Below are 13805 nucleotides of genomic sequence, written 5' to 3'. Positions count from 1 at the left end.
CACTGAAGGCTAATATACCATTTGCTTTTCTAATTGCACCTGCCTCTCCACTTTCATTGACTGGTGTACAAGGACAACCAGATCTTTATGTACACCACATTTCCAAATATATCACCATTTAAATAATACTCTTTCTTTCTGTTTTTCACACCAAAGTGTATAAATTCATATTTAGAAGTATTGCACTGCATCTGCCATGTGTTTGCCCACTCACTCAATTTGTCTAAATCACCTTGGATGCTCCTTGCATCCCCTTCACAACTTTTAATTTTGATTTGATTTGATTTGATTTGATTTATTATTGTCACATGTATTAACATACACTGAAAAGTATTGTTTTTTGCACGCTATACAATCAGAGCATACCATTCATAGAGAAGAAAACGAGAGAGTGCAGAATGTAGTGTGACAGTCATAGCTAGGGTGCAGAGAAAGATCAACTTAATGCAAGGTAAGTCCATTCAAAAGTCTGACAGAAGCAGGAAAGAAGCCGTTCTTGAGTCGGTTGGTACGTGACCTCAGACTTTTGTACCTTTTTCCCCGAAAGAAGAAGGTGGAAAAGGGAATGTCCGGGCTGTCGGACAACAAAGAGTTGTCAGGGAAAAAGTCGGACCTCTCAGGGACAAGGGAGGGGAATTATGCTTAGAACCCAAGGGAATAGGGGAGATCCTAAATGAATACTTTGCATCGGTATTCACAAAGGAGAGGGACTTGTTGACTGGGAGTGTCTCAGAGGGAGGTGTTGACCCGTTAGAGAGAATCTCCATTACAAGGGAGGAAGAATTAGGTTTTTTAGGTGACATTAAAACTGACAAATCCCCAGGGCCTGATGGCATCTATCCGAGACTACTCAGGGAGACAAGAGATGTAATTGCTGGGCCTCTGATGGAAATCTTTGTCTCTTCTTTGGACACAGGTGAGGTCCCTGAGGATTGGAGGATAGCGAATGTGGTCCCGTTATTTAAGAAGGGTAGCAGGGATAACCCGGGTTATTATAGGCCAGTGAGCTTGACGTCCGTGGTAGGGAAGTTGTTGGAGAGGATTCTTAGAGACAGGATGTATGCGCATTTAGAACAGAACAATCTCATTAGTGACAGACAGCATGGTTTTGTAAGAGGGAGGTCGTGCCTTACAAATTTGGTGGAGTTTTTTGAGGAAGTGACAAAAACGGTTGACGAAGGAAGGGCCGTGGATGTCGTCTATATGGATTTCAGTAAGGCATTTGACAAAGTCCCTCATAGCAGGTTGGTTAAGAAGGTTAAGGCTTATGGGATACAAGGAGAGGTGGCTAGATGGCTAGAAAACTGGCTTGGCCACAGGAGACAGAGGGTAGCAGTCGAAGGGTCTTTTTCCGGCTGGAGGTCTGTGACCAGTGGTGTTCCGCAGGGCTCTGTACTGGGACCTCTGCTATTTGTGATATATATAAATGATTTGGAAGAAGGTGTAACTGGTGTTATCAGCAAGTTTGCGGATGACACAAAGATCGCTGGACTTGTGGATAGCGATGAACATTGTTGGACAATACAGCAGGATATAGATAGGCTGGAAAATTGGGCGGAGAAATGGCAGATGGAATTTAATCCAGATAAATGTGAAGTGATGCATTTTGGAAGAACTAATGTAGGGGGGAGTTATACAATAAATAGCAGAGCCATCAAGAGTATAGAAACACAGAGGGACTTAGGTGTGCAAGTCCACAAATCCTTGAAGGTGGCAGCACAGGTGGAAAAGGTGGTGAAGAAGGCATATGGTATGCTTGCCTTTATAGGACGAGGTATAGAGTATATAGGGCGGCACGGTAGCACAGTGGTTAGCACTGCTGCTTCACAGCTCCAGGGACCTGGCATTCTCCTCGTCTCTGCGTGGGTTTCCTCCAGGTGCTCCGGTTTCCTCCCACAGTCCAAAGATGTGCGGGTTAGGTTGATTGGCCATGCTAAAACTGCCCCTTAGTGTCCTGGGATGCGTAGATTAGAGGGATTAGTGGGTAAAATATGTAGGGATATGGGGGTAGGGCCTGGGTGGGATTGTGGTCGGTGCAGACTCGATGGGCCGAATGGCCTCTTTCTGTACTATATGGTTTCTATGATTTCTATGACTTCTATACACTTTGGAGGAAATAATAACAAATGGGATTACTATCTCAATGGAAACAAATTAAAACATGCTACCGTGCAAAGGGACCTGGGGGTCCTTGTGCATGAGACGCAAAAGCCCAGTCTGCAGGTACAACAGGTGATCAAGAAGGCAAATGGGATGTTGGCCTATATTGCGAGGGGGATAGAATATAAAAGCAGGGATGTCTTGATGCACCTGTACAGGGCATTGGTGAGGCCGCAGCTGGAATACTGTGTGCAGTATTGGTCCCCTTATATGAGGAAGGATATATTGGCATTGGAGGGAGTGCAGAGAAGGTTCACCAGGTTGATACCAGAGATGAGGGGTTTGGATTATGAGGAGAGGCTGAGGAGATTGGGTTTGTACTCGTTGGAGTTTAGAAGGATGAGGGGGGATCTTATGGAGACTTATAAGATAATGCGGGGGCTGGATAGGGTGGAGGCGGAGAGATTCTTTCCACTTAGTAAGGAAGTTAAAACTAGAGGACACAGCCTCAAAATAAAGGGGGGTCGATTTAAGACAGAGTTGAGGAGGAACTTCTTCTCCCAGAGGGTGGTGAATCTCTGGAATTCTCTGCCCACTGAGGTGGTGGAGGCTACCTCGCTGAATATGTTTAAAGCGCGGATGGATGGATTCCTGAGCGGTAAGGGAATTAAGGGTTATGGGGATCAGGCGGGTAAGTGGTACTGATCCACGTCAGATCAGCCATGATCTTATTGAATGGCGGGGCAGGCTCGAGGGGCTAGATGGCCTACTCCTGCTCCTATTTCTTATGTTCTTATGTTCTTATGATAAAAGCTGGAGTCTGATGTTGCAGCTGTATAGAATGCTGGTTAGGCCACATTTGGAGTACTGCGTCCAGTTCTGTTCGCCGCACTACCAGAAGGATGTGGAGGCTTTAGAGAGAGTGCAGAGAAGGTTTACCAGGATGTTGCCTGGTATGGAGGTTCTTAGCTATGAGGAGAGATTGGGTAAACTGGGGTTGTTCTCCCTGGAAAGACAGAGAATGAGGGGAGATCTAATAGAGGTGTACAAAATTATGAAGGGTATAGATAGGGTGAACAGTGGGAAGCTTTTTCCCAGGTCGGAGGTGACGATCACGAGGGGTCACGGGCTCAAGGTGAGAGGGGCGAGGTATAACTCAGATATCAGAGGGACGTTTTTTACACAGAGAGTGATGGGGGCCTGGAATGCGCTGCCAAGTAGGGTGGTGGAGGCAGACACATTGGCATCGTTTAAGACTTACCTGGATAGTCACATGAACAGTCTGGGAATGGAGGGATACAAACGAATGGTCTAGTTGGACCAATGAGCGGCACAGGCTTGAAGGGCCGAAGGGCTTGTTTCCTGTGCTGTGCTGCCTGGCTTGTATGGATGGTGAGTGGGAGCAGAAAGGTGATGATGAGATGACCCACAGTGGAAATGAAGATTTATGTGGGAGACCAAGTGATGATGTCTCTTGAGCTGGCAGTGAGTGAACTTCCTTTGTGATGGGTGGTGGACGTGAGAGTGATGAGAGGAGTGACTTATGCTGGAAGAATGGTAAAAATCATTCAGCCTTTTGCAGCACTGGATGCCTGTCCCCTTCTGCAGGGAGTTGGCATTGACCACTGATGCCACTACCTCCAATGCTGGGGTGGTATCCCTACTGGAAGGTCTCCTCCCTTTGTGAAGGTCGAGGATGTTGCAATGTGACCCTATTGCATCCACAGCAGTCTGGTGAGGGAAGCTTCTCAAAATTTGGGTGCGGACCTCTTTACAGCACTGAGTATTCGTGGAGGAAGTGACTGTTGGGTGCTGAGGCAGGCTTTAAATGGAGCACCCTGATGATTAATGTGCTCAGCTGATGATGGGACTGGTGAATCAGAGTCCGCCCACCATGGAGGTGATGAGAATCCCTCAGCAAAATGTTTTTTTCAAAGCACCTAGCAATACAGCGCCAACATCCACCATTACCACCAGCAGTCGAAAAGCTGCTCTTTTGTTTCTATAACTAGGGGTCATAGTTTGAGGATGAGGGGTAAACCTATTCAAACTGAGGTGAAGATAAATTTCTTCACCCAGAGGATGGTGAATGTGTGGAATTCACTACCATGGAATGTAGTTGACGCCAAAATATTGCCTGATCTGAAGAAGAAATTAGATGTAGCTCTTAGGGCTAAAGGGATTAAGGGATATGGGGGTCAGGGGGATCAGGATATTGAATTCAATGATTAGCCATGATCAAATTGAATGGCAGAGCAGGTCCGAAGGGCAGAATGGCCTACTTCTGCTTCCAGTTTCTATGTTTTAACCCCACTATCGCACTCTGCCAAACGCAGATAAATTCCACCTTTTGTCTCCCTCACGAGTCACTTCTAAACTTTTTACTTTCAAAGATCAACACCAGGATTTTCTGGCCCTTTCCTCTGATGGGAACTTTCAATCCAGATTCACAGCAGTGCAATGGCAAGTAATGTAAATGATCATTGATTTCAGGAGGACCATGCTAATGGCCAATGCTGAGCCACCTCCACTGCCAGAAAGCCCGCTGCAGCGGGGCGGGGAAAATCCCAACCCAATCTCAGATCTCAGAGGTGATTCAAGTGAGGGAAGCTAGGAGGAAAGAGGGATTTATGACTTAATTTTTTTTCTTTGTTTTTTCGGAGTTTTTGTAAGGGAGCCGGAAGTCTAAAACCGGAAGTAGGCCCCAGTGAGACCTGGGAAGTTTTTTTTTTCTGACATCAGCCAGTAGCGCGCGGAAGGTTTAAAAAGCAGGCCACTCTATCCAGCGGGCAGCGTTGTGAGCGGGCGGCGAGTGAGAGGGAGCAGAGTGGGACGGCTTTGGCTCAAACAGGCTTCGGCGTGAACAGGCAGAGGCGAGGGTAGGTCCCGGTAAGTTGTTATTGTTTCTTCAGAGTAGAAAGAATGCCAGGCAGGATGTTGGAATGCTTCTCTTGCAGGATGTGGGAAGTCAGGGAGACCTCCGGTCTCCCTGACAACGACACCTGCAGGAGGTGCATCCAGCTGCAGCTCCTAACAAACTACGTTAGGGAACTGGAGCAGGAGCTGGATGACCTCCGAATCATTCGGGAGAATGAGGAGTTTATAGATGGTAGCTTCAGGGAGGCAGTTACGCCAAAGGCACAGAGCACAGGCACTTGGGTTACCGTCAAGCGAGGCAAAGGGAAAGGGAAGGCAGAGCAGGGTTTCCCTGTGACCATTCTCCTCCACAACAGGTATACCAATTTGGATATTGTTGTGGGGGATGCCTTACCTGGGACAAGCTGCGGCAGCTGGATCTCCGGCACTGAGTCTGATTCTGCAGCACAGAACAGAGGGTGGAAGAAGGGGAGAGTGGTCGTGATAGGGGACTCAATAGTCAGAGGTACAGACAGGAGGTTCTGTGGTCCTGACAGAGACTCCCGGATGGTTTGTTGCCACCCAGGTGCCAGCGTCAGAGATGTCTCTGATCGCGTGCACAGCATTCTGAAGTGGGAGGGTGATCAGCCAGATGTCATGGTACACATTGGTACCAATGAAGTGGGAAGGAAGAGTGAGGAGGTCCTCAAGAGTGAGTCTAGAGAACTTGGTAGGAAGTTAAAAAGCAGGACCCTGAGGGTAGTAATCTCAGGATTGCTACCTGTGCCACGTGGCAGTGAGGGTAAGAGTAGGATGCTCAGGCAGATGAACATGTGGCTGAGAAACTGGTGTAGGGGGCAGGGTTTCAGATTTCTAGATCATTGGGACCCCTTCTGGGGCAGGTGGGACCTGTACAAGAGAGACGGGTTACACCTGAACTACAAGGGGACCAATATACTTGCAGGGAGGTTTGCTAGTGTTATTGGGGAGGGTTTAAACTAGATTGCAGGGGGATGGGAACCAGAGTTCCAGAGCAGATAGTGGAGCGGGGGTGAAAATAAATGATGTTGATAGTTCATGCAAAATCACAAATAGAAGGGTTGTGTGTGGTGGTAATAATCTTCTGAGGAGTGTCTATTTGGAGTGTTATGGTAAGGTTATATAAGGCATTGGTGAGGCCGAATTTGGAGTATTGTGTACAGTTTTGGTCACCTAGTTACAGGAAGGATGTAAATAAGGTTGAAAGAGTGCAGAGAAGGTTCACAAAGATGTTGCCGGGACTTGAGAAGCTGAGTTACAGAGAGATATTGAATAGGTTGGGACTTTATTCCCTGGAGCGTAGAAGATTGAGGGGAGATTTGATAGAGGTGTATAAGATTTTGATGGGTATAGCTAGAGTGAATGCAAGCAGGCTTTTTCCGCTGAGGCTAGGGGAGAAAAAAACCAGAGGGCATGGGCTAAGGGTGAAAGGAGAAAAGTTTAAAGGGAATATTAGGGGGGGCTTCTTCACGCAGAGAGTGGTGGGAGTGTGGAATGAGCTGCCGGATAAAGTGGTAAATGCGGGGTCACTTTTAACATTTAAGAAAAACTTGGACGGGTTCATGGATGAGAGGGGTGTGGAGGGATATGGTCCAAGTGCAGGTCAGTGGGACTAGGCAAAAAATGGTTCGGCACAGACAAGAAGGGCCAAAAGGCCTGTTTCTGAGCTGTAATTTTCTATGGTTTCTATGGTTCTATTTCAATGCCAGGAGTACTGTGGGGAAGGCAGACGAGCTGAGGGTGTGGATTGACACATGGAATTATGACATTATAGCCATTAGTGAAACTTGGCGACAGGAGGGGTAGGACTGGCAGCTCAATGTTCCAGGGTTCCGATGTTTCAGACGCGATAGAGGCAGAGGGATGAAGGGTGGGGGGTGGCATTGCTAGTCAGGGAAAATGTTACAGCTCAGGCAGGACAGATTAGAGGGCTTGAACACCGAGGCCATATGGGTGGAGCTGAGAAACAGGAAAGGTATGACCACATTAATGGGGTTGTATTATAGACCACCCAATAGTCAGCGAGAATTGGAGGAGCAAGTCTGCAGAGAGATAGCAGATAACTGCAGGAAACATAAAGTTGTGATAGTCGGGGATTTTAATTTTCCATATATAGATTGGGACTCCCATACTGCTAAAGGTCTAGACGGGTTAGAGTTTGTAAAATGTGTTCAGGAAAATTTTCTAAATCAATATATAGAGGTACCAACTAGACGGGATGCAATATTAGATCTCCTATTAGGAAACGAGTTAGGACAAGTGACGGAAATGTGTGTAGGGGAACACGTTGGTTCCAGTGATCATAACGCCATTAGTTTCAACTTGATCATGGATAAAGATAGATCTGGTCCTCGGGTTGAGGTTCTAAACTGGAACAAGGCCAAATTTGAAGAAATGAGAAAGGATCTAAAAAGCGTGGATTGGGACAGGCTGTTCTCTGGCAAGGATGTGAATGGTAAGTGGGAGGCCTTCAAAGGAGAAATTTTGAGAGTGCAGAGTTTGTATGTTCCTGTTAGGATTAAAGGCAAAGTGAATATGAATAAGGAACCTTGGTTCTCGAGGGATATTGGAACTCTGATCAAGAAGAAGAGAGAGATGTATGACATGTATAGGCAACAGGGAGCAAATAAGATGCTTGAGGAGTATAAAAAGTGCAAGAAACTACTTAAGAAAGAAATCAGGAGGGCTAAAAGAAGACATGAGGTTGCTTTGGCAGACAAGGTGAAGGATAATCCTAAGAGCAAAAGGATAGTAAGGGATAAAATTGGTCCTCTTGAAGATCAGAGTAGTTGGCTATGTATGGAACCAAAAGAAATGGGGGAGATATTAAATGGGTTTTTTGCATCCGTATTTACTAAGGAAACTGGCATGGAGTCTATGGAAATAAGGCAAACAAGTAGGGAGGTCATGGAACCTATACAGATTAAAGGGGAGGAGGTGCTTGCTGTCTTGAGGCAAATCAGAGTAGATAAATCCCCAGGACCGGACAGGGTATTCCCTCAGACCTTGAAAGAGACTAGTGTTGAAGTTGCAGGGGCCCTGGCAGATATATTTAAAATGTCGGTATCCACGGGTGAGGTGCCGGATGATTGGAGGATAGCTCATGTTGTTCCGTTGTTTAAAAAAGGCTCAAAAAGTAATGCGGGAAATTATAGGCCGGTAAGTTTGACGTCAGTAGTAGGTAAATTATTGGAAGGAGTACTAAGAGATAGGATCTACAAATATTTGGATAGACAGGGACTTATTAGGGAGAGTCAACATGGCTTTGTGCGTGGTAGGTCATGTTTAACCAATCTATTAGAGTTTTTCGAGGAGGTTACCAGGAAAGTGGATGAAGGGAAGGCAATGGATGTTATCTCCATGGACTTCAGTAAGGCCTTTGACAAGGTCCTGCATGGGAGGTTAGTCAGGAAGGTTCAGTCGCTGGGTATACATGGAGAGGTAGTAAATTGGATTAGGCATTGGCTCAATGGAAGAAGCCAGAGAGTGGTAGTGGAGGATTGCTTCTCTGAGTGGAGGCCTGTGACTAGTGGTGTACTGCAGGGATCAGTGCTGGCTCCATTGTTGTTTGTCATCTATATCAATGATCTGGATGATAATGTGGTAAATTGGATCAGCAAATTTGCTGATGATACAAAGATTGGAGGTGTAGTGACAGTGAGGAAGGTTTTCAAAGCTTGCAGAGGGATTTGGACCAGCTAGAAAAATGAGCTGAAAAATGGCAGATGGAGTTGAATGCAGACAAGTGTGAGGTATTGTACTTTGGAAGGACAAACCAAGGTAGAACATACAAGGTAAATGGTAGGACACTGAAGAGTGCAGTAGAACAGAGGGATCTGGGAATACAGATACATTATTCCCTAAAAGTGGCGTCACAGGTAGATAGGGTCGTAAAGAGTGCTTTTGGTACATTGGCCTTTATAAATCAAAGTATTGAGTTTAGGAGTTGGAACGTTATGGTGAGGTTGGATAAGACATTGATGAGGCCGAATTTGGAGTATTGTGTGCAGTTTTGGTCACCTAATTACAGGAAGGATATTAATAAGGTTGAAAGACTGCAGAGAAGGTTTACAAGGATGTTGCCGGGACTTGAGAAACTGAGTTACAGAGAAAGGTTGAATAGGTTAGGACTTTATTCCCTGGAGCCCAGAAGAATGAGGGGAGATTTGATAGAGGTGTATAAAATTATGATGGGTATAGATAGAGTGAATGCAAGCAGGCTTTTTCCACTGAGGCTAGGGGAGAAAATAACTAGAGGACATGGGTTAAGGGTGAGGGGGGAAAAGTTTAAAGGGAATATTAGGGGGGGCTTCTTCACACAGAGAGTGGTGGGAGTGTGGAATGAGCTGCCAGATGAAGTGGTGAATGCGGGCTCACTTTTAACATTTAAGAAAAACTTGGACAGGTACATGGATGAGAGGGGTATGGAGGGATATGGTCCAGGTACAGGTCAGTGGGACTAGGCAGAAAAATGGTTCGGCACAGCCAAGAAGGGCCAAAAGGCCTGTTTCGCTGCTGTAATGCTCTATGGTTCTATGGTTCTATCTCCCTCAATGCCACTGTGACCAGACTATTTCAACAATTGTTCATCTTCGAGGGCTTCATTCTCGTCTCCCAAGACTGAAATCTCTGACTCTGCACTCCAGCATGAACACCAGATTTTTGCTCCATTTCTCCACACAGGCTCACTGTTCTCAGGATGGTTCAGGCTTTTCCTGAAGAGGAGCAACCCTGAACTAAGAATGGATGTAAGAAGTTTAACAACACCAGGTTAAAGTCCAACAGGTTTATTTGGTAGCAAAAGCCACACAAGCTTTCGGAGCTCTAAGCCCCTTCTTCAGGTGAGTGGGAATTCTGTTCACAAACAGAGCATATAAAGACACAGACTCAATTTACATGAATAATGGTTGGAATGCGAATACTTACAACTAATCAAGTCTTTAAGAAACAAAACAATGTGAGTGGAGAGAGCATCAAGACAGGCTAAAAAGATGTGTATTGTCTCCAGACAAGACAGCCAGTGAAAGAGTGAAAGAATGGATGGCCAGACATGGTGCTGCACATTGTACATGCACTGAAACTTGCAGATCACACCATTCAGGAGCTAACCCCCTCCCCAACTCCACCCTCCCACCATCATTCCTGAAAGAAGTCAGTTTGATCAGTTTGAAGAAGCAGCGCTCTGAAAGCTCATGATTCCAAATAAACCTGTTGGACTTTAACCTGATGTTGTGAGACTTCTTCCTGTAGAGAATAGTTAGAAGTGGAAATCGTGATCCAAGGTAATGGTTGAGGCAAATAACTAAAATGCTTTCAAAAGAAAGCTAGACAGGTACATGGGAGGAAAGGAAATAGATAATGCCAAAAGACTGAGAATGATTATGGCATGATGGGAGGAGGCTTGTATTGAATATAAACACCAATGATCCAGATGATCTAATGTGCTGCACTTGGAACCATATGTGCTACATATTTTATGTAAAATCACAATGATTCTATTATCCACTCACCCTGCTTCTAACAGACCAATATGATTTTCTTTACTGAAGGATTGGGAAATGTGTGGGATTTCCATGATTTTATCTAACACTAATTCTAATAACTGGAATACAATTTGCTACTAAATGGTTGTGGTTACAAAACATTTGTACTGAGCAGATGGACAGAAATCTAGATTATAATTGCAATGCATTTTATCCTAGGTCCCATTGTACCTTTGCCAGTCTTTTGCAGAAGACGTCAAGTTTACCAAATATGTACATTTCTGACACATCAAATGGAGTATCTCGCACTGTTTCAGTTGTGTGTTTCTTGGTGTTCTGAAAATATGTGCGATATTCTGCTAACAATTTTTTACACTCCTGAAAAACAAGAAAATAAGGTTGCATTGGAGGTAATCAGATTATTGCACAAACTGTTTGCATTATGGGTGCACAGATGAGCATCCATAGTCATTCTGCTCCTTTTTTATACCAATATCTGATAAAATGTAACTGGACAATTATAGTATTGTTTGAGAGTTATCAGTTGCATGTTTCTGCCTACTAAATGATAGAAGTATGGAATACTTGAACAGAACATTCTGAAAATCTGTTTTTAGAATTAGATCCCAAGACAGACCTATGGAACACAAACTATCATTTGATTTTGTGAATCAGCTTATTTCTCTCAATCAAAAATGTCATTGTATAGTTCCATCGTATCAGCTTCCATATTGACCTCCAGTCTTTTCCCATCTGGAATTACTTCTTCTATTGCTTTGCCTTAAAGCACAGATGGAACTGTTTCAGTACTAATACAGCGTTATAACTTCTGGTGGGGTGGCAATTGCGTTGGATTGGCATTCAGCTCATAATTACTTATGTTGATATTGAGTCACTCCTATCTGGCCTCCTTCTGCACCATAAAAAATCTGTGCTTCTCATTTCACTAAAGCTTCAGTTGAGGGCAGCTCAGTTGAAGATAATTAAACTGGGCCTACATTTTATGAAGCTGGCTGCTATAATGCAGGTAAGGTTTGTGGATGGAGAAAGAATTGCCGCAACAATAATTTAACAACAATCATCGCAATAGTGGCTGTAAAATGGCGTTTCTGGCTGAGAGTTACATATGCTGGGATTTCTTGTGGCCAGTGGCCTGGAATTTGTCAAAGGATAGAAGATGTCAAATTTTAACAGCTTGTCCTTGGTAGGGAGGAGTTCTTTACAGACTTTTGGAGCCAGTATTCCTTATCTGGGCATTGGAATGTAAACAATATGCACTTAAGGGGCCGAAATATGATGTGGTCTGCAGTGACCAATGCCACCATTCTGCCTGTATTTAATTGGCCAAATCAAACTATGCACTTGGGGTTTCTATTCAATTTATTGGTTGGATGACATAGAATCTTCTGGAAGCGAGTAGAGAATTGTGGATAAAAAGACATGTGAGCCTTTATTTGCCAGTGATAACTCAAAGAGACCAACCATCGCAGGAAGACCTGTACCTTGAAGGATGCTTCAGAGAAGAAGATAGATTCTACATTTTCTTGGCCAAGATTTTCCTAAACTCGGTAGTATCTATTTTCAGTTAATTAGTTAAAGTTGATGTTCAGTTAAAGTTGATGTTCAGTTAAAGTTCACATGCAGTTAAAAGTTAAAGTTCAGTTGAAAGTTGATGTTCAGTTAGGGAGTGCAGCGAAGGTTTACCCGGCTGATTCCGGAGATGGTGGAACTAGTGTATGAGGAAAGATTGACTAGGTTAGGATTGTTTTCACTGGAGTTCAGATAAATGAGGGGGGTTCTCATAGAGACTTATAAAATTCTAACAGGTCTAGACAGGATAGATATAGGGAGGATGTTCCCGATGGTGGGGGAGTCCAGAACCAGGGGTCACAGACTGAGGATTCAGGGTAGACCATTTAGGACAGAGGTGATGAGACATTTCTTCATCCAAAGAGTGGTGAGCCTATGGAATTCATTATCACAGGAAGTAGTTGATGCCAAAACATTGAATGTATTCAAGAGGTGGCTGGATACAGCACTTGGGCAAATGGGATCAAAGGTTATGGGGAAAAAGCACAATTAGGCTATTGAGTTGGATGATCAGCCATGATCTCAATGAATAGCGGAGCAGGCTCGAAGGGCCAAATGATCTCCTCCTGTTCCTACCTTCTATGTTTCTATGTTACAGTTAAAGTTCAGTAAAAAGTTAACAATTGCAACAGTTAATGTTTGAGTTGGTAATGGAAGTGTTAAATAAATAAATAATGTCTCTGATTTGATTTGATTTATTATTGTCACATGTATTATTGTCAACAGCCCAAGGGAAGTGGAAGAACGGATATGTCAGGAGATAATGGATAGGTGCAGGAAAAATAGGGTTGTTGTAGTGGGAGACTTCAATTTCCCTGGTATAGACTGGAAATCGCGTAGGGCTGGGAGTCTGAATGGGGAGGCATTTGTAAAATGCGTACAGGAAGGTTCTTTGGGGCAATATGTCGATAGCCCGACTAGAGAGGGGGCTATACTGGGCCTAGTACTGGGGAATGAGCCCGGTCAGGTCTTCAAAGTTTCGGTAGGGGAACATGTGGCAAATAGTGACCACAATTCTGTTAGCTTTAGGATAGTGATAGAAAAGGATGAGTGGTGTCCCAAGGGTAAGGTGTTGGATTGGGGCAAGGCTAATTTTAGTGGGATTAGGCAGAAATTGGCAGCTGTTGATTGGGAGAGGCTGTTTGAGGGTAAATCCACATCTGGCATGTGGGAGTCTTTTAAGGAACAGTTGTTAGGGCTGCAGGATAGGCATGTGCCTGTAAAAAAGAAGGATAGGAAGGGTAGGATTCGAGAACCGTGGATAACCAGGGAAATTGAGGGAATGGTCAAAAAGAAAAGAGAGGCGTACGTTAGGTCCAGGCAGCTAAAAATGGAGGGAGCTCTGGAAGAATACAAAGAAAGTGGGAAAGAACTCAAACGAGAAATGAGAAGGGCAAAAAGGGGTCACGAAATGTCCTTGGCAGACAGGATTAAGGAGAATCCCAAGACATTTTATTCATACGTTAGGAACAAAAGGGTTGTCAGGGAAAAAATTGGACCTCTCAGGGACAAAAGTGGGGAATTATGCTTGGAGCCCAAAGAAGTAGGGGAGATCCTAAATGAATACTTTGTGTCGGTATTCACAAAGGAGAGGGATGTGTTGACTGGGAGTGTCTCGGAGGGGAGTGTTGACCCGTTAGAGAAAATCTCCATTCCAAGGGAGGAAGTGTTAGGTTTTTTAGGGAATATAAAGACTGACAAATCCCCAGGGCCTGATGGAATCTATCCAAGGCTGCT

At 44.5% G+C, this 13805-nt stretch overlaps 1 protein-coding gene across 1 annotated transcript in view; it reads right to left on the bottom strand.

Annotated features, from left to right (window-relative positions):
• LOC144493945 (dynein axonemal heavy chain 8-like) overlaps positions 1-13805 on the bottom strand; it is a 1745965-nt gene that overhangs the window by 1423689 nt on the left and 308471 nt on the right. The window contains exon 14 of the mRNA XM_078213522.1: positions 10710-10856. Within this exon, the coding sequence (XP_078069648.1) occupies positions 10710-10856 (147 nt within the window). The remainder of the gene's footprint in view (positions 1-10709; positions 10857-13805) is intronic.

This window comes from Mustelus asterias, chromosome 5 (assembly GCF_964213995.1).
Source record: "Mustelus asterias chromosome 5, sMusAst1.hap1.1, whole genome shotgun sequence".
NCBI lineage: Eukaryota > Metazoa > Chordata > Chondrichthyes > Carcharhiniformes > Triakidae > Mustelus > Mustelus asterias.
This window is presented reverse-complemented; position numbering and strand designations above follow the sequence as displayed.